The 20,117-nt window shown below is 31.1% G+C and overlaps 1 protein-coding gene and 1 long non-coding RNA gene across 6 annotated transcripts in view; both read left to right on the top strand.

Annotated features, from left to right (window-relative positions):
* Nucleotides 1-13,568, top strand: part of LOC139513591 (sorting nexin-13-like) — a 41,469-nt gene extending 27,901 nt beyond the window's left edge. For 3 of the 5 annotated variants that reach the window (XM_071302230.1, XM_071302234.1, XM_071302233.1), the window contains exons 16-27: nucleotides 319-454; nucleotides 3,830-3,861; nucleotides 6,551-6,662; nucleotides 7,500-7,648; nucleotides 8,569-8,673; nucleotides 9,169-9,279; nucleotides 9,728-9,817; nucleotides 10,208-10,270; nucleotides 10,835-10,980; nucleotides 11,442-11,510; nucleotides 12,392-12,504; nucleotides 13,173-13,568. In XM_071302230.1, coding sequence (XP_071158331.1) covers nucleotides 319-454; nucleotides 3,830-3,861; nucleotides 6,551-6,662; nucleotides 7,500-7,648; nucleotides 8,569-8,673; nucleotides 9,169-9,279; nucleotides 9,728-9,817; nucleotides 10,208-10,270; nucleotides 10,835-10,980; nucleotides 11,442-11,510; nucleotides 12,392-12,504; nucleotides 13,173-13,438 — 1,392 coding nt within the window. In that variant the 3' untranslated portion in view covers nucleotides 13,439-13,568. Of the gene's footprint in view, nucleotides 1-318; nucleotides 455-2,079; nucleotides 2,103-3,829; nucleotides 3,862-6,550; nucleotides 6,663-7,499; nucleotides 7,649-8,568; nucleotides 8,674-9,168; nucleotides 9,280-9,727; nucleotides 9,818-10,207; nucleotides 10,271-10,834; nucleotides 10,981-11,441; nucleotides 11,511-12,391; nucleotides 12,505-13,172 lie in introns of all 5 variants that reach the window. The other 2 variants (XM_071302231.1, XM_071302232.1) reach the window with 1 other exon arrangement.
* Nucleotides 13,569-17,984: 4,416 nt separating this feature from the next.
* LOC139513592 (uncharacterized) lies at nucleotides 17,985-18,403 on the top strand. The gene is made up of 2 exons (XR_011662478.1): nucleotides 17,985-18,102; nucleotides 18,235-18,403. It is a non-coding gene; the product is annotated as an uncharacterized lncRNA (long non-coding RNA).
* Nucleotides 18,404-20,117: the final 1,714 nt, after the last annotated feature.

Here is a 20,117-nt window from a genome sequence, read left to right as displayed (position 1 = left end):
TAGATAGGTGGGGCTTCGGCTTGTATACATTATACTTTTAAACGTTATTGGAAGTAAAGCAATGTATACAAGTTGAAGCCCATGTCAATCTTAATTACAATGCTTGAGCAAACATTTATGCAAATAAAGCAAGCAAGCCAACCAAACCTTGCTAGGATAAGGATAACAGTTTTAAAAGTGTTGACGTATTATGTTTTTGTTGTCATAACTAATTTTCTTGTTAATAAAACTATTCAAATGAGAAAGCAATTTTATTCATTGGAAGATACTTGTTTGGAAACAAGAGAAACTATTTAATTACTCTTATGATATTTGTAGGTGTATCAAATATTACATACAGAACAGTATTATGAGAAATTCCTACAAAGTAATGTATATACAAAGTTAATGGAAGATTTAGGTCTGGTCAAGGAGGATCGATTAGAGGAAGGGGATAATATCAGTATTGATGATAGTACGTATAACATTATAGTACAGAAAACACAATACTGTAAAACATCAGCTAGTATAAAGTGAAAATTGATAATGACTTTTACTTCTCAAAGATATATAGCATTACATTTTGGCACCAATGTCTAAGTAGATTATTTTAGATATAGAAAAAAAGGATTAAATTGTGATTGCATTATCTTTTTTATGCCCCACCTACGATAGTAATGGGGCATTATTGTTTTTTATGCCCCACCTACGATGCCCCACCTACGATAGTAGAGGGGCATTATGTTTTCTGGTCTGACTCTGTTCGTTCGTCCGTCTGTGCGTCTGTTCAGGTTAAAGTTTTTGGTCGAGGTAGTTCTTGATGAAGCTGAAGTCCAATTAACTTGAAACTTAGTACACTTGTTGCTTATGATATGATCTTTCTAATTTTAAAGCCAAATTAGACTTTTGACCCCAATTTCACGGTCCACTGAACATAGAAAATGACAGTGGGAGTTTCAGGTTAAAGTTTTTGGTCAAGGTTGTTTTTGATGAAGCTGAAGTCCAATCAACTTGAAACTTAGTACACTTGTTGCTTATGATATGATCTTTCTAATTTTAAAGCCAAATTAGACTTTTGACTCCAATTTCACGGTCCACTGAACATAGAAAATGAAAGGGGGAGTTTCAGGTTAAAGTTTTTGGTCAAGGTAGTTTTTGATGAAGCTGAAGTCAAATCAACTTGAAACTTAGTACATATATTCCCTATAGTATAATCTTTCTAATTTTAATGCCAAATTAGATTATTACCCAATTTCACAGTCCATGGAACATGGAAAAGGATAGTGTGAGTGGGGCATCCGTGTACTTTGGACACATTCTTGTTTTTTTTTATTAAATACCGAATTGAAGATTAATGGTGTTTAACTTAGAACTAATTTCCTAATGCTTGTAGAATAAAAGTTTGGTTGGCTTGCTTGCTTTGTTTGTATAAATGTACGCTCAAGCATTGTAGTTAAATCTGTTAACAATAAAGATAGGCATAGTTAGACCTGTTTATATTATATTTCAATTTGATTTGATGACATCTCAAATACATCTGTACAAAATACAAACAAAGCAAGCAACCTAACCAAAGTCCTGCTCTACATGCATTAGGAAATAAGTTCTAATACAGCAAAACAAATTCAGGATATACATGAGATTATTGATTAATCCTTATAGATCAAGCTGACCTTGGTGCCACAATGCTTTGTTAAATGCATTTTTTCAATAATACATCGTATAACAATTTTTAGTAAAAGAATGTCATGCAATTCCTGTTCCTTCACACCAACATAGAAAAATATATAAAACTCTATATAAACTACCAAGTAAAATGGGAACTATATTGTTATAATAAAATGAATAGTTGAGCAAAGTTACAGATTTCCTGCTAATATACATATAAGTGATGTCACGAAACAAAGACAAACAGAAAAACAAATTATTGAATTAGATAATATGCAATAAACAGACTTCCAATTCATACACAGATTCAAATATTCACAATTAAACTAGTATAGCATATGTGATCAGTATTCTGATATACATGGTCTGTTGGACAAAATAAATGTATCAATTTTATTATTGAATATTGATATATACATATTGTTTTTACAGTTCGTAGGATCATTTGGTTCAAAGTAGGTCAATATTTAGGATGAATTGGTCACATGTGTATTACTAATAGTATATATAACAATGTTGCAACAGAAACAATTTACTCTATCTAAATTATTCATAAAACTTTAATATAAAAAAATGTTTTGGCCTAATGAATCTATATTCATTTGAGTTATGTTATTTTGAAAATTCAAATAAATTGTTTCTACCTTTTAATTCAGTGCATTATATATTCTTGTATGGGCATGATTGAGTGACTCAATTCATCTTGTGTAACAACTTTTTGTTGTTTTTTCTGTAATGGCTGTTTCAGATTTAGCTGCATGAGTAATTAGGCAAATGTAAATCACTAGAGCTACCAGATAAATGTCTTTCATCATTAGGTCAAAATCCATAGACAATTTAATAAGAGCGTTCAATAACTCAGGATAATAACAAATTATTAAAGCTAACTGTGCCATCTGGAATGAAAATAAAAAATAATTAGTAAATCATTAAATCATTTAGGACAAATCTTAAAAGAGAACAACTAGTGCCTTCTATAGGTTTAAATTTTATGAAAGTCATGTCTCTTTATTTTAAACTTCTTTCTGTGACTTTCTGTTTTCAAAATTTGATTAAATTTTATTATACAATTGAAAGATAGTGATTTTTTTTGTTTAATGCATGTTTTTTGTTGCTGTTTTTAAACAACTTCTTATATTTTTTTGATAGACAAGACAAATTTTAGAGGAGCATGTCGCCACTGTTTTATCTGTCTGTCTGAAATGTTTGATTATTGTTTTTGACTCAACCAATTTCATTGTCCTTGGCCATGGCAGTAATGACCATACAATACCAGAGAGGGTTAATTTTTCAGTGATTGCTGCTTCTGTTTGGCAGTTTTATTTGTAAAATTCAAAAGAACAGCAAAAGTAATATTTATATTTGTTTGATTTAATAAAAAAGCAAGTAATAGTCAGTAACCTTTAAGAACAGGGCCAAGATCAATGTTAAGGATATATGCCAATTGTTGTTCTAGGAGTTATATCCCTTGAAACAGTAAAGTCAGCTAAATTTTTACTTTGTTTTGTATTGATTAAAAGCTTAGAGTTTTTCCATCATTACTAACTATTACCAAATACAGTTTAGTTTCAATTTCAAAATGGTTGGTGAATGGTTGCTTTCACCGTTTAGAAATTTTGACACTTGATAAAAGCATATTGTAAGTCCTGAAAATTTGAGCTTTGCTTATAAATGAATTGAGCAAATGCTTTCATGATTTCTGTAAATGCTGCTTACTGTTTGATACATAGTGAGCCTTAATAGAATGCTATCAAAATCTTTCATAAGAGCATTGTCTCATGTTTGTAGACCATGTGAAACTTGGATGCTAACAACCAATATTTACCTGTTTTATTTGTTAATTGTCATATATCCATGAGTGACATTTTGTGCAAAAAGCATAATATCTCTGGAACACTTACAGTCCTTATTAAAATATTTTAATTTGTTCCTATTTTTTATTCTTTTCTTATAAAGACCAAAATTTAATGAAGATGCTATGAAGTTGTTACAAAAATGAATTGAGTCACTCTATAAGAAAAAACTTTTCTCCCTTTTTGTTTGCTGTTATTTACCATTATGAAATTGTTTAGATATTGATATAACTTAAATAAGATTTTTATGGTAATTTGCAGCAAACTTGTCAATGTCTAAGCTAGAATTTTAACATGTCAGTGTAATTTGCTTGTTTGCTTTTGATCAGATATTTCAATGAAGTCCGGGTCATCACTTGGCGTAAGTTATTACTTATAGTTTGAAGCAGCACTCTATCTAGATCATGTATTTCTAGTATGTAGGGTGGTAATTTTCTTAATTTTGAAATGATTAATTTAAGATTAGATTTGTCATTTTGTGCAGTGTTTTGCAATATAGGGTTAAATATCCATTACTTTTATAAAAGACAAACATGAAAAATAGTAAAAATGATTGGAATTTTTTTATGAAATGATTTAAATTATAATTCTATTATATAAAAAGAACACTAAAGAATGATTAATATACAGGCATGTACTTTTTCTAAACAAAAATTCTGAAGAATTTTGATTATAGATTATGAATTATTTTATCTGTTGAACAATAAACTGAATTTGTTATGTATTTCAAAATTGACAGATCACAAAGTCATTGGTAAACTTTATATTATGGTTTTTAAGTACTATAAACTTAATGTTTGCTTAGCACAATTAACAAATTAACATGAATTGATTCACCAAAACCCTTCACGTGTGCAGCATTTGATATATTTGTATCTTAACATGATAAATATATACTTTGTCATATCTCTGTTTCAATCTTTGATAGTTATTTATTCTTATAACTTTTCTCGTAGTGGAAAGACATTTATTCTATACATTTATTGGTTATTCCATATAGCACCAGTTTCTATCGTGTCTTTCAGTTAACTTTGTTAACTTATGACAGGTAGAAATACTAATTAAGACAGGTAAGTAATGACCAAAACATTTACCTCTAATAATGTTCAGTTTTTGGTGAGATAATTATGTGAACAAACAGTGTAGTTTTGTGACATATCAACCATTATTAAACAATGATCCAAACCTTTTTATTATGATCAGATGAAAACAAGCAAAACTAAAGATACTTAATGACAAAATTAACCAATATATCCTTTTTCAACATCCGTTTTATATTGATCCTTATATTAAAGGGGGCTTGGACCCCCTGCCCCCCCCCCCCCTAAACCGTCTCTGGTTCTTTTCTTTGAATTTAAATTACTTGTATACAGTGCTAGACTCTTTAAAGTAGAAAAGAAAGACATTGCCAAACTTCTTTACTCTTCAGTATATATCACTGCTGTTATAGATACAGATATTTTATTTACCAATGTATTTTAATGTAGTCACTGTGTTTCGATTAAAATACTAACACATTGGCTTAAAATGTTTTCTACAAGTGTTTCTTAACTTTCTTCTGCCAGTGCGATTCTTTGATTTTTAACCGGATTTTTGTGACAAAAATGTCGGTTATTGATTTGGGGATGTACGGCGGGCGGGCGGGCGGGCGGCAATCAAATGTTGTCCGTGCATTAACTCATGAACCGTTCAACCAAAGCTTTTAAAATTTTAATATGTTATTACTGCAACTATACGAAGGTCAAGTTCAATAATGGCGATTTTGACTTTTACCGTTCAGGAGTTATGGTTCTTGAAAGATTGGAAAATGGAGTTGTCCGTGCATTTACGCATGAACTGTTCTACCAAAGCTTCCCAAATTTTAATATGTTGTTACTAATGAAAGAATGGAGGTCAAGTTCAATAATGACGAATTTGACTTTTACTGTTCAGGAGTTATGGTTCTTGAAAGATTGAAAAATGGAGTTTCCAGTCGTGTCTATGCATTTATGCATGAACTGTTTTACCAAAGCTTCCGAAATTTTAATATGCTGTTACTGATGACAAAATGGAGGTCAAGTTCAATAATGACGATTTTGACTTTTACCGTTCAGGAGTTATGGTTCTTGAAAGATTGAAAAATGGTTTTTCCCGTCGTGTCCGTGCATTTTCTCATGAACCATTCAACCAAAGCTTTTGAAATTTTAATATGTTGTTACTGATGACAAAATAGAGGTCAAGTTCAATAATGACGATTTTGACTTTTACCGTTCAGGAGTTATGGTTCTTGAAAGATCGTAAAATGGCGTTTCCATTCAGGTTGTTGCATTTACTCATGAACCATTCAATCTAAGCTTTTCAAATTTTAATATGTTGATACTGATGACAAAATGGAGGTCAAATTTGATATTGACGATTTTCACTTTCACCATTCATCAGTAATGGTTCTTGTGATATAACCAGGACACAAATAAATGTTAATAAATCCGGTTTGCTGTCGTTGTGACAGCCTCTTGTTTATACTTTTATTGCATTCACATGATTATAAATAGATTTGGGGTATATATTGATGAGAAAGAAAACACAAAACACAAACAACCCAAATGTATAATAAGTTTGGGGAAGTTGACAGAAATAGGAGAGCATCTTGATGTCTATAACATATATCAGTGTTTTGACAACTGTAGGTCACTGTACAGCCTTCAACAATAAGCAAAGTCAATACTTGTTTATTTTTAAAACACAAATTTGCTTCTAGTCATAAATCTTAAATAGTTTAAGGATGCAACTAGATGAGAATAGCAACCTTCCACAAAACAGGTCATGTTGACCTATATTTTACACTTCATTGACTTGATATCAAATTTTATATAAAGAATTCAATTTTAACACACATGGTATAATACCTTGACTTACTGTTACATCTAAGGGAAAATAAGTCAGTCACTCTGTCTTAGTAAAATAGGATGACAATTTATTACAAAAACAGCATGTACAGATTTTTTCTCACTTATATGCCTACTTAATGTTTATACGTGTGCATTTGTGTATTCATTTAATTCCTATTTCAGAATGAAGATTTAGCCAATGATTCTTCAGATGAAATCCCTGCACCAGCATTGAAACCAAACATGGCTCAATCTGATGATGAAGAATTTATCTCTGCCTTCATTTCACAAACAGGTATCTAGCATATATAGAATAACAGCATTTATTTTTTGACATTGACTTTATTAGCAAGAAAATCAAGGGAGCCTGCAAGGGTTAATTTATTTTTTTGTATGCACATTTCCGTGGTTGGAATTATTTTCTAAGTATGATAGAAATTATGTCAACTATATAACAGTACACTTTAAAGGTTACCTATAAAAAGGTTCCAAGATATATATTGGACATGATTTGGTAATTTGTTATAAAAAATGAGAAGATGTGGTTTGATTGCAAATGAGAAAACTCTTCACTAAAGACCAAATGAGGTAGAAGTTACAAATATAGTTCACCATACAGCCTTCAACAATGAGCAAATCCAATAACATATAGCTAGCTATAAAAGGCCCTGAAATGATAAATGTCAAACAATTGTGTATATATGGGGATTCTCATGTCAGACTGTCTGCTTTGCTTTTCCTTAGTTAGAATAATAAATATAAAAAAGCTTAATATATAGAGGTTATTCAGTTTTAATTGAATTGTATGGACCCCTAGATAGAGGTGGATTTCTTTTTTTTCTAGCTGCCATTTTCCCCAGAGTTGTGATCCTTTGTTTTGAAAATTATGTAAATTTTGTGATTTCCAGGTCATAAATTGAAAACTTCTCAACCAAATTGGGATTAACTTTAAATTTGATGCTGATATGATTAAAACCATCCACAGACATGAAAATAAAAATTGCATTAACAAATGGTTAATAAATATTCAACATGTAAGATAACTGTTTTGCTACCTCTTTCATATGCATCTAAAAATTTGTAAAAGATAACCTTGAGTTGGGAAAGTAGTTTTAATAGAAGGCTATTTCAGGTATTGTAAAAGAAGCAGAGAAATCAGGAAAGACCTATGCTGTGTTTGCTGTCAGAGTTACAAAGAAAGTAAACGGTGAAGATGATATTCAGGAAATTTATCGTAGATATAGCGATTTCCATGATCTCAATATGTTAGTACAAGAAAAAGTAAGTTACATGCAATATACCATAGATGTAACGATTTCCACAATCTCAATATGTTAGAACAAGAAAAATTTAATCACATGCAATATACCGTAGACTTTTTCACCCCAGTTACCTGCTAGCATGAGCCCTGGCCTCTGGCAAATTAGTAGAAAAGTAGAAAGTACACAAATATACCCATTATATGGTATGGGTTTTGGATTATCCGACAATTTTATACGGTCATCAAACTTAGACATAATATGCTTGGATTGATTTACTGACTATTTTACATAATTGTTGTAATTGGTGAACACTACACATGTTTTGATGAAGAAAACTACAAATATTTCATTCTCAAGTTAAAGGACTTTGACTGTCAAATCAATAATATTGAAGATGCACAATGGGGGTCAATTATGCGCTCTTGAGTCTTGACCTAGCTGTTAATTACAAAGATGTGTAAAAAGTAAAGTAAAAAAGATGGGGAACAAATGAGCGCATACATTTATCAGCAATTGTTTTTAGGCTAAATAAATTGGGATTTGTTAATGCCCCCGCCGTAGCAGAGGGGGCATTATGTTTTTACCCTTGTCCCTTGGTAGGTATGTCTGTAAATTTCATAGTTGGTTTCCTTTCTCTAACTTTAGTTTGCCTCAACCAAATGTTATGAAACTTATACACAATACTTATTACCACAAATCTCAGATCAAGTACACATTGGGGAGCGTCACATTTACTGTTCTTCAGTTATGTCCCTTTATAACTTTATTCTATATACATGCAGGGCCATAATCTGTGTCCCATAGACACATTCCCTGTTTATTTCATTTCAGAATAATGCATGTTAGAAAGTTATTCTCTCACTTTTAAGCAGCTAAATGTACAAAGTTAAGATTATGAGTTTTAATTTTTAAGAATCATGTATTTGGCTTTCATTTTAGTTTCCAGATTTGCCTGGGCCTGGTTTGCCTGGTAAAACCATGTTGAAGAACATGAACCAAGAATTCTTGGAGAAGAGGAGAAAATCTTTAGATAATTATTTACAGGTAAAGATATTTGAAAATTGCTACATATCCTCTTAGACAAATACACAATCAGATGATCAAAATTCTACATTCACATGACAAGCAACTTTTTATAATATTACAGTGATTTTTTAAAAATAAAGACTGAAAATTTCATGAACATAGTGAATGATCATTACCCCCAAAGTTGAATGAAGAAATTTCGGTTTTTGCCAGTAAACATAAGGATACAAAATTGCTTTAAATAATTATGAAACTTATTGAGAGATTCTTTATTTTTAAAAGCAAAAGTTACAAATCATATTTGATAGCATTAATCTAAATTTTAAAATAAAAAATATAAAAGTTCACAAATTTTATACTTGTGACTGATATGTGTACTATATTATCTCCCTTTGACATCCATTGTTATACTCTGTGGAAGTGCTTACTCAAACAACAAATATTTTGTAAAGCTTATTTAACCTTTATTTGAAAACCTTTTTGTATATAAATGATGATGTTTTTCCTTTCCAGAATTTACTTAATCCTCAGCTTTGGGATGAGAACAAAGGTTTAAAAGATTTATTGATGAAATTTTTAGCTCAAGGATTATGGGAAAAACATAAAAGTGACTTAGCTAGAAAGGTGAATATTATTTATTTATCCTAGTTGTAACAGTCATTTGCAATTTGTTATATAAAAATAAGTAAATGTGGTATAATTGACATCTATCCACCAAAGTCCAAAAGTCAAATGTGTAAACAACTAAAAGTTATTGTTATGCCTTCAACAATAAGCAAAACCCATACTTTGCAGAAAATTATAAAAAGTGGGTGAACAAATGTGAAAAGATTAAAAAGAAAAAATCAAGGGCCTCATTTGTACAAAAAATTATTCATGAAAAAGTATTAACTGGAGGTTTGAGGAAAGCAAATAATAAATGTGACAAGGTTAAACAATTTTCAGACTAAAACTTAAGGTGCAAAAGGTTGCCATTACAAGTATAAATGACAACAATGTCTGAGTTTTTTTCAAGTTAAATTATCTTGGTAGCACAAGAATCGTTAACAAATCTTTTGATTGTCTTCTCCAGATGGACACAATAGTAAACCCTCTAAGGACTGCAGGGAGAGCAATGGCACCAGATCATATTGTTGATGGTCTTGGAAAGAAATTCAGGAGTGTAAGTAACACATGTCTCCAAGTAGATTAATCACTGGTTCACAGATCTAGCTTTTTAAAAATACTTAGTCGTCTTTGGGACTTGTTTTTATGTTGCTGTGTATAAGTAGACAAAATATATCAGTATTTGATAAGTTTTATAGAAGGGTTACTAAGTACATCTCAGTTTGATAAGTTTTATAGAAGGGTTACTAAGTACATCTCAGTTTGATGAGTTTTATAGAAGTACATCTCAGTTTGATGATTATTTTGACAAGCTGTTCTCTGTGTCATGGTCCAGCAACTTTTTATTAATTAACAGTTTTGCTGTCAATCAGATTGCCTTTTTCTAAACTTCAGCCAACAGGCAAGACATATCTCTGAGTCAATAATTTATGTAACAATATTTTAGGATTCTTTGGGAGACAGAGAGAAATTAGAAAGTGGAAAAGTTGCAGCAAGTATAGACCAGGCCGTAAGTTAGATTAATAAGAAGATGTGGTATAAGTGACAATGAGACAACTCTCCATCCAAGTCACAATATGTAAAAAGTAAACGATTATAGATCAAAGTACAGGCTTCAACATAAACCTTTGGCTCACACAGAACAGCAAGCTATAAAGGGCCCTAAATGAATAGTGTAAAACTATTCAAACTGGAAAACCAATGGTCTAATCTATATTAAAAACTAGAAATGAGAAATACTTATAAACCACATCAACAAACAACAACCACTGAACAACAGGTTTCCTGAATTAGGACAGGTGCAAAGACTGTATAAAATAAGGAAGATTTTAAGACAAATATTTTTGAAGACTTTAGAAAATTCAATTGTTATCTGATTAACTTGGTACAATAACTAAGAGGACTAACCCATAATCTGGGACTGTGAATCTGTGATGTAAGCATGTGATGTAAGCATGTTTATCCCATGGTCACAGATTAAATATTATAAATTGAATCCAAAGCTGCATTAAGAAGGTCTAAAGAAGTTAATTCATGTTGATTTGAAATTTATTCTATTTTTCTATTTCTCTAGGCAGGAGAAAACATACCTTTAAGAATTATGTTATTATTAATGGATGAAGTGTTTGATCTTCAACATAAGAATCAGTGGTTACGTCGGAGAATTGTTCCTATATTACGCCAGTTGTTAAAAGCCACATATGGTGATACTATTAACAGGTATATTGTTTAAAAAGGAAATATGGATATAAATAACTTTTTCAAAAATTAAATACTCACATGACTAGTCAATTGTTTTTATGGAAAATTAGAGAATACAAACATTTATGTTCAGTTTTCTACAATAAAAATAGATCATGACAAAGCGAAAATGAATGACAAGACCAAGAAAATATTCATGCAGCAGCCACTCCGTTAATTTAAATGGTACACTCAGATTCTTCTGAGCAGTTCTTGCTCTGATTGTGGCACCTGTCATGTCATGAATGTCTCCCCTCATAATACTTTAAACATTGTGTGAATCGATACCTGGAAAAATCAGTGTAAATTAGAAGCAAACATCAGTAATATTTTTTTTTAAATGATATCCTGATTTCAATATTTTGGAGTACCCGGTAGATTCAATAGGATTTTAGTTTAAGCTTGTAGATATTTATTTTGAATTACAATGTTCTTTTCAGGAAAATTGTGGATCATGTAGACTTGATGACATCAGCTGAACAAATGGCAGAATACCTTAAAAAATTAAGGTAAAGATATGATGATAGAAAGTGAAATATAAAGAAGCCTTCTATGTATGTGTGTACTTGATCTTGGTCACATTTTCATAAATTAGATAAAAATCAAAGTATTAAACACAATTATGTTACTGTAAAGAATACTAAATGACAGAAGTATAACATAAAATGATAAGCAGATAGCTCTTATTAAATGATATCAGTAAATAAATAAATATGCATATAGCTAGATAGCTCTAACTAAATACTTTCAGAGAAATAAGGTCAACAAGCATTTTTTTTGATTCAGCATAACATATTATAAAAAAAATCTGAGTTATCTGCCTTGTAGAGCATTTTTTAAAGCAGTTTTGAATTAATAATAGTAAGGTATTTGAGAAAATATTTTTTACAATAGGGCTTAATTCAATAAAATCGAAAACAATTGATATTTGTCATTTGTAATGTAACTTAAATTGGGAATGTGATCGTAAGATATACTGTAAAGTCAGAAATTTTCATTTACTGAACAGTGGACAAAAATGTGAGATTAATTATCACTATACTGTATCAGTAAGTACTGCATACATATAGTTCTATCAAACTCTAAAACGTGAGTTTTTAATTTTGCATTACTTATCCCTTTGCAGATTTGGCAAATATATGTAATAATCCAGTCACATAATTGTGTTGATATTGCCCTAGATTGTAATTGAATGGAAATGATCAACAGTTTGAGTTGCATCCTTTTACAATGCTTAGTGTTATTGGTTGTGCAATTATACTTTGCAAGCTAAATGTATGATCATGTACTCGACTGCTATTTTAATTTCATATGCATTGGAACAGTAACATTAAACTCTTAGACGCTTTTTGTAGTTAAAGATAATAATAAATGTTTCCATTTATTTCAGAGATGCTTTCTGGCCTGATGGTGTCCTGGCAGAGCCAAGAACAGAGAGGGACCACAATACTAAAATGAGGACACGAATTGTGTGTAAAGCCAAAATGTTAGGCAGTGTCTCTGGTAAATAATCAAGTTATCAAAGATAACAGTTTAAACACTTTTATCTTTGTCATATTTGTATTGATTTCTTTTTCAAATAAAGTGAGATTAGAGAATTGAAGATTGGTAACTTTAAGGAAAAAAATGACTACCAGTGTATGAAGACGCAAAAAAAAAACCTCCTACATAAAAAGTACTTATAGAGATCTTGAAAAATGGAGCTACATATTCCCTTAACACTTTCCTCCATAATGACGCCACCCCCTTTACTCCATAATGACGCTTTTCGACGCCTGTGTAGTGCCTCAGTTGAAACATATTACCTAGGATAAAACTTCATCAGACTTAAAAAAAATGCATCTAATATAAAAAGGATATTCATGAGAACATCTGACTGGAATTTCATTGATGAAAAATTTGTTTTCGCAATGCAATACTTTAAACCTGATGATTATTTTTCATGGAAAAAATCCTATGCGAATCAAGTATGTAAAAAAGAAAAATCCATGGAGAAAAGGGTTAATGCATAGACTTGTTGCCTGCTTATGTTGACTAGGTTTGAATCTCCCCCCCCCCCCCCTCCTATTTTCAAAGTCCTGGATCCATATCTGATTTGTGGTACATAATGTAGCACCAAGCATAGATTAGACTGAGTTAACTTATATACATATGTGTCTCTTGTTTTACAGATGATATGAAGACATTAATGGGACAAGAGGTAATAAGGAAAGGAGTGACTCGAGTGTTTGATATGTTTCAGCATAGACAATTAAATAGAAGACTTGTGTATGTGTTCCTCGAAGGTGTTATAATTACACTTTTTCCACACAACAAATTTTCAGACCTATTTTGTAAGTTGCATTCCAGATCATCACGATTAAAAGCTAAAGAAGAAATGGCAAAATCTGCCTCAATGAAAGACTCAAGTATTCGTAAGAGGACAACAAAACGGTGATACAGGGCTGTGATAGTTGTATTAATTTGTTGATATGAGATTTATTTATTTATTGCACATTTTTATGTAATATTTTAATCCATATTTCTGTATCATAGTTTTGAACTTATGGTGAACTTAGAAATGCAAACGGAAAGTGAAAGATATTTATGAAAGGAATAGTTAAAAATCCTATCATGCTCATAAAAGTTTTGTTTTTTAGAATTACAAAAAAGTATTTTTTTGTTATGACAGTTATTTTATACAGTCCCAGTGAAATACAACTTCAATTGTGTCGTAAGTGCAATCACAAGTCATAGCTGTTTACATTTCAAATTACCATTGTTTGTGTTGTTTCATGTCCTTGGGTTGCTGTCTCATGGATAAAAAAAAATCCTTGTTCCATTTATACATATTGGTATAAAAAAAATCATTTTCTTGCACATTTTTAATACTTTTTCATTAAAACATACGCTGCTATCAGTGTCATTTACATGTATCAGTTGTCATTAAAAAAGGACATACACAGGACATAATCATTTATTTAATTTTACAAGTAAGATATAAACTGGGATGAATCAATAGGTTTCTTCTATTTGCCAATTGAAATGTAGACTTCATTATTTATAGTTCAAAACCATGATAAAGAATTGGAATATTTATTTTTAGACCATTTTACATCACTTTATTAATTTGTTTATCATCCTATTTTACCATTTTAGGGGAAGTGTGTTGTGTATACTATAAAACATGTGTATTGATAAATAATGATTTGTGTACTTTTAATTGGAAGCATGTTTGATTTTGCATAAAACGTTTGTGACATTGTTCTATTTTTTTCTGCATATTTCAATTTTTTGAAATTTTTGAAATTTTTTGAAGTATAATTCTTTTTGTTCGGTTTAAATGCCAGCTTCATGGTATTATTGAATAAGCTATAATTGGTACCATAAAATGAATATTTAGATTACTCATGCTGGTTTAAAGAAATCAGTTGTTTTGATGTGATTTAATGAAATATTGAATCATAGACCTTATGTAATAACCTCCAGCTTGAATGTTGTCATTTGTTTGACGTCATGTTTAGCCATGATGTTTATGAGCCAAAAGCTTTCGTAATTTTTATGCCCCACCTACGATAGTAGAGGGGCATTATGTTTTCTGGTCTGTGGCTCCGTTCGTTCGTCCGTCCGTCTGTGCGTCCGTCTGTCCGTTCAGGTTAAAGTATTTGGTCAAGGTAGTTTTTGATGAAGCTGAAGTCCAATCAACTTGAAACTTAGTACACTTGTTGCTTATGATATGATCTTTCTAATTTTAAAGCCAAATTAGACTTTTGACCCCAATTTCACGGTCCACTGAACATAGAAAATGAAAGTTGGAGTTTCAGGTTAAAGTTTTTGGTCAAGGTAGTTTTTGATGAAGCTGAAGTCCAATCAACTTGAAACTCAATAATACACTTGTTGCTTATGATATGATCTTTATAATTTTAAAGCCAAATTAGACTTTTGACCCCAATTTCACGGTCCACTGAACATAGAAAATGAAAGTGGGAATTTCAGGGAACATGGAAAAGGATAGTGCGAGTGGGGCATCCGTGTACTTTGGACACATTCTTGTTTCTATGAATTTCATTTTATTTCCAATTTTTAGATATTCTTCAAGTTCAAATGTATCGTTCCATTTCGAAATGCATTAGAATTGGAGTAACAGTATTGCCATCATGAATTGAATTTGATAGTAGCAAATATCAATGTTATTTGCTCTGCTATGCATCGCTAGTAAAACTGCATTTTCCACCATCAAATCACAATTATTGGCAACTCTTCAACTACAGTACTGTTATTCCTTAATTGTATAATGTTAAGTTACGGATCACATTATAGTTTGATGTTTTGATTACCATTTTTGACCAAATTTTGTCCATTCACCTCAGAAAAAATTACGAAGATAAAAGTCCTATTCTTCCTTCTCATTCATCCTAGCCTGTCATATAATAAGTATCTCTATTATATGAATCAGATGGTGAATTCATACATACTCAGCATGCACTATGAAGTAATTCAGTATTAACATTATTGTACAACATTCAACTCATTTGAAAAGAATTTCACTTTTTTATAACATGGGTAATACGTTAATTGAGTATGATTTTTTTGTTACATTGCAATCATGTTTAAAATTTGTCAGAATTTGTATAAAGGCTTGGTTTAGGTTCAGAACAGAGACATTAGATTGTTATTAGTGTACCAAGGTTTAGGTCCAGTGTATAAATGATGATAATGTGTTAATGGGTGTTTAAGAAAAAAACTGTTTGTTTGTTATACTGATTTCTCATATCTACTGTATTCAGAATAGCTGTATTTTCATTAAATGATATTTTTTTTTATCAGATTTAGGATTTAAAAACTGATTTGAAATAAAAGGAATTGTTGTGATTGTTCAACATTTTGCAAATGAACATGTATTTTAATGAGGTAGCCATTAGTCTGTGCTATGATCAGGTGAAATTAATGTCAGCCTTGATTTGTATTGTTGGGTTATGGTATAACACTGTTGTGGCTTTTTTTTTTGTTAGTATTTGGAAATAAAAATATATAGAGTGGGGTGCTCATTTTCGCCATATCTTTCCATGTTTTCCACAGTTTATGTTCAGGTTTATATGTTTTTGAAGTATACTGATATTTCTATATGAAGATAACTTAAAATGCAAAATATTCTTAAGCTTGAAAACTTGTTTGTTTGAAAATAATCATCTGAAAAGTTAGATTAAAGGTTGTTTGAAATTGCCTGATGTTTTGTCAATGGGGGACACATATTCGCCGTTTTTATACATCTATTTAAACCCAAATAACTGCAGCTTTAAACAATATTTTTCAAATCAATTGCATTATAGATGGCAATAGCAGACATTTTAAAGGTGTACAGAACTAAAATTTAGGGCAATCAGTCAAAGATTTACTAAGAAATACTTCTTTGAAATCGTGTTATTCATTCAGAAAATTGGCTGAAAATCATTTTCCGTTTTTCAGTCCTTTGCGGTAAGTGCCACATATTTCTTCCATTTCAGCCATCTTTTGAAGTATTTACAACTCAAAATTATAAAACGGCGAAATTGTGTCCCTGGCGAATATGCGCACCTCACTCTAAATTAGTTTTACCTCAAAGTTAACACTGAAAATAAGTTTGAATATATCAGTAAATGGTATCATAGGTAAAGATGTATTTTGGAGGTTCTAGATTATATGTATGTTCATATTATTTCAGAATGTCAGATTTCTTTTTTGTTCTGTGTATGTATTTTAACTTGTTAACAGGGTTAACTATTGTTGTCTTTTCTTTATTCATATGAAAATCATTAGCAACTTTGTTTACCATATTATAATGCAATCACTGCAATTTTGAAGGGAAATGTCTGCAATATATAGAAAGCAAACTAGTCACCCCAGTGTTAAAAATGACATGCAAACTCACTAGACAGAGCAATCTAGTCACCCCGAGGTAAAAACTACATTCTTACTCATCAAACAATTTTACTCAAATTTGTCACAAGAAATGCTGATTTTATTTCTCTTTTTACAGTTTTAAATGACATTTATATATATATACTACATGCACACAATGTTTTAATTTTCTCTTTTTTTCCTGCTGCATATTTTATATTGTTTTATATTGAAGAATCAAAACTTTGAATATCCTTGTTGTCTGTCCTCTACAGCATGATACAAAATTGCTAACCGTATTTCGAATATTTGATATTTAAAGATGGTTTCTATTAACAGTATTGATCAGATAAAGGGTAGTGCTCAGCTTCGATTGGCTATATCTTGATCCATACATATGATATCTTGATCCATACATATGATATCTTGATCCGTACATATGATATCTTGATCCATACATATGATATCTTGATCCATACATATGATATATCAAATGATATCCAATCTGTTTGGGAAATATCCATAAGGAGAATGCACCTTCATTGGAAAGAAAACTTTATAAATTATAAAATCTTTTTCGAAGATATATATTTACCAATTTGTATACTGTGGATTCATTTATTTTCGTGGGTACCAATTTTCGTGGATTTAAGAAAACTTGCATGTTCGTGGATATTTAATTTCATGGTTTTTCCTAAAGTCTGCATACAAGCCCATAGGAAATTTGTATTTCGTTCAACATTTAATTTCATGGTTCACCTGTACCCAGGAAAGCCATGATAATTGGTAAACAACGAAAAATAACTAATCCACAGTAAAAGACCAGTTGATTGGTTTACTTCTAAGATGAAATCTTTGGAATTTCATTTATATATGTTTGTTTACAAATTCTGATGATAAGAGGGATCTAAAATTTCTGTATTTATAATCAATGTTGGAAAATTAACATGACATGTGCAATACTGTGTATTATTGTCAGATTTTGAGGTAAAACTATGTGCTATATTTTGTAAATGAATCAGTAAACATGACTGTGTATAGCTAGATTGAATTATGTCGAACATTTGATAGCCAAAAAAAGGTGCAAATTCTCTTTCTTCACTCATATTGGTAGAATTTATAAAACCTTTTTTTATTGATTACTGTGGAATCTTTATTATTCGTTGGATGCCAATTTTTCGTAGATTTAGTTGGTACAGGTGAACCATGAATTCAAATGTTCAATGAATAACATATTTTCAAAAGGCTTTGTATACAGAGATTTGCAAAACCATGAAATCAAATATCCAGGAATATGCTAGTTTTCAGCAATCAATCAAAAATTGATACACATGAAAATAAATGAATCCATAGTAAATAAAGCGACATTTTTATCAGGCTATATGCAGTTATGTTATAGGTCAGTCAATCGGCATTCTGTCTTGTAGGATTATGAAGCGTAGTATGTGACATTTAAAATAGGCTTAATGCAGCCATGTACTAGGTCAGTCAATTTGCATTCCGTCTTGTTAAATTATATGTTGACAAATAAAATTAAATTGTCAAATGTTTTCTTTGTTTTCCTTCAGTTTCCATTTTGTATGTGTTTAGACTAAGAGCTGTTCCATTAAAACATACATGGTATCCAGTGATCGCACTTTGAAAACAAATGACTATCATCAATAGAAGCGATTTAGAGTCCTGCATAATTGTTAACCTGTTCAACACAATACTTAGCATCCACCCATTGTGGCAAATTTATGTTGTCTTCCCTGGGTCCCATGTATGTTTGTATGGAACAGCTCTAAATGCCTGTGTATGGATAGTCAATGTGAATCCATGCCTTGTTTAGTTTTTGGTTGACAAAGTGAATACATGTCTTGTTAAGTTTCTGTGTGACAATGTGAATACATGTCTTGTTTAGTTTCTGGGTGACAATGTGAATACTTGTCTTGTTTAGTTTCTGGGTGACAATGTGAATACATGTCTTGTTTAGTTTCTGTGTGACAATGTGAATCCATGTCTTGTTTAGTTTCTGGGTGACAATGTGAATACATGTCTTGTTTAGTTTCTGTGTGACAATGTGAATACATGTCTTGTTTAGTTTCTGTGTGACAATGTGAATACATGTCTTGTTTAGTTTCTGTGTGACATGTGAATCCATACCTTGTTTAGTTTCTGGGTGACAATGTGAATCCATGTCATTTAGTTTCTGGGTGACAATGTGAATCCATGTCTTGTTTAGTTTCTGTGTGACAATGTGAATCCATGTCTTGTTTAGTTTCTGTGTGACAATGTGAATCCATACCTTGTTTAGTTTCTGGGTGACAATGTGAATCCATGTCTTGTTTAGTTTCTGGGTGACAATGTGAATCCATGTCTTGTTTAGTTTCTGTGTGACAATGTGAATCCATGTCTTGTTTAGTTTCTGTGTGACAATGTGAATACATGTCTTGTTAAGTTTGTGGGTGACAATGTGAATCCATGTCTTGTTAAGTTTGTGAGTGACAATGTGAATCCATGTCTTGTTTAGTTTTCTGTGTGACAATGTGAATCCATGTCTTGTTTAGTTTCTGGGTGACAATGTGAATCCATGTCTTGTCCAGTTTCTGTGTGACAATGTGAATCCGTCTTGTTTAGTTTCTGTGTGATAATGTGAATGCATGTCTTGTTTAGTTTCTGTGTGACAATGTGAATCCATGTCGTGTTTAGTTTCTGGGTGACAATGTGAATACATGTCTTGTTTAGTTTCTGTGTGACAATGTGAATCCATGTCTTGTTTAGTTTCTGTGTGACAATGTGAATCCATGTCTTGTTTAGAGTTATCTCCCTGTAGTGTTAGGCACCACCTTAAAACTCAATCCAGTAGTGTAATATATGTGAGAGGTGTAACATGTTAATGAGGACAAATGTTGTTAGCTAGCTTTGTAAAACCATTTTACTTAATGTGATGCCCATCCTAAGATATGTTCTCTGTTTCATGCATCTGTTCACAGAAAACCAATGGGCAAGGATGTAAACTTAATAACCTTCATAACTTGGCAAGGTTAGTAACTATATACTAAATACCTTGGATTCACATTGTCACCCACAAACTAAACAAGGCATGGATTCACATTGTCACCCACAAACTTAACAAGGCATGGATTCATATTGTCACCCACAAACTTAACAAGGCATGGATTCACATTGTTACACAGAAACTTAACAAGGCATGGATTCACATTGTTACACAGAAACTAAACAAGGCATGGATTCACATTGTTACACAGAAACTTAAC

The sequence above is a fragment of the Mytilus edulis genome, chromosome 2 (genome assembly GCF_963676685.1).
Source record: "Mytilus edulis chromosome 2, xbMytEdul2.2, whole genome shotgun sequence".
NCBI classification, from domain to species: Eukaryota; Metazoa; Mollusca; class Bivalvia; order Mytilida; family Mytilidae; genus Mytilus; species Mytilus edulis.
This window is presented reverse-complemented; position numbering and strand designations above follow the sequence as displayed.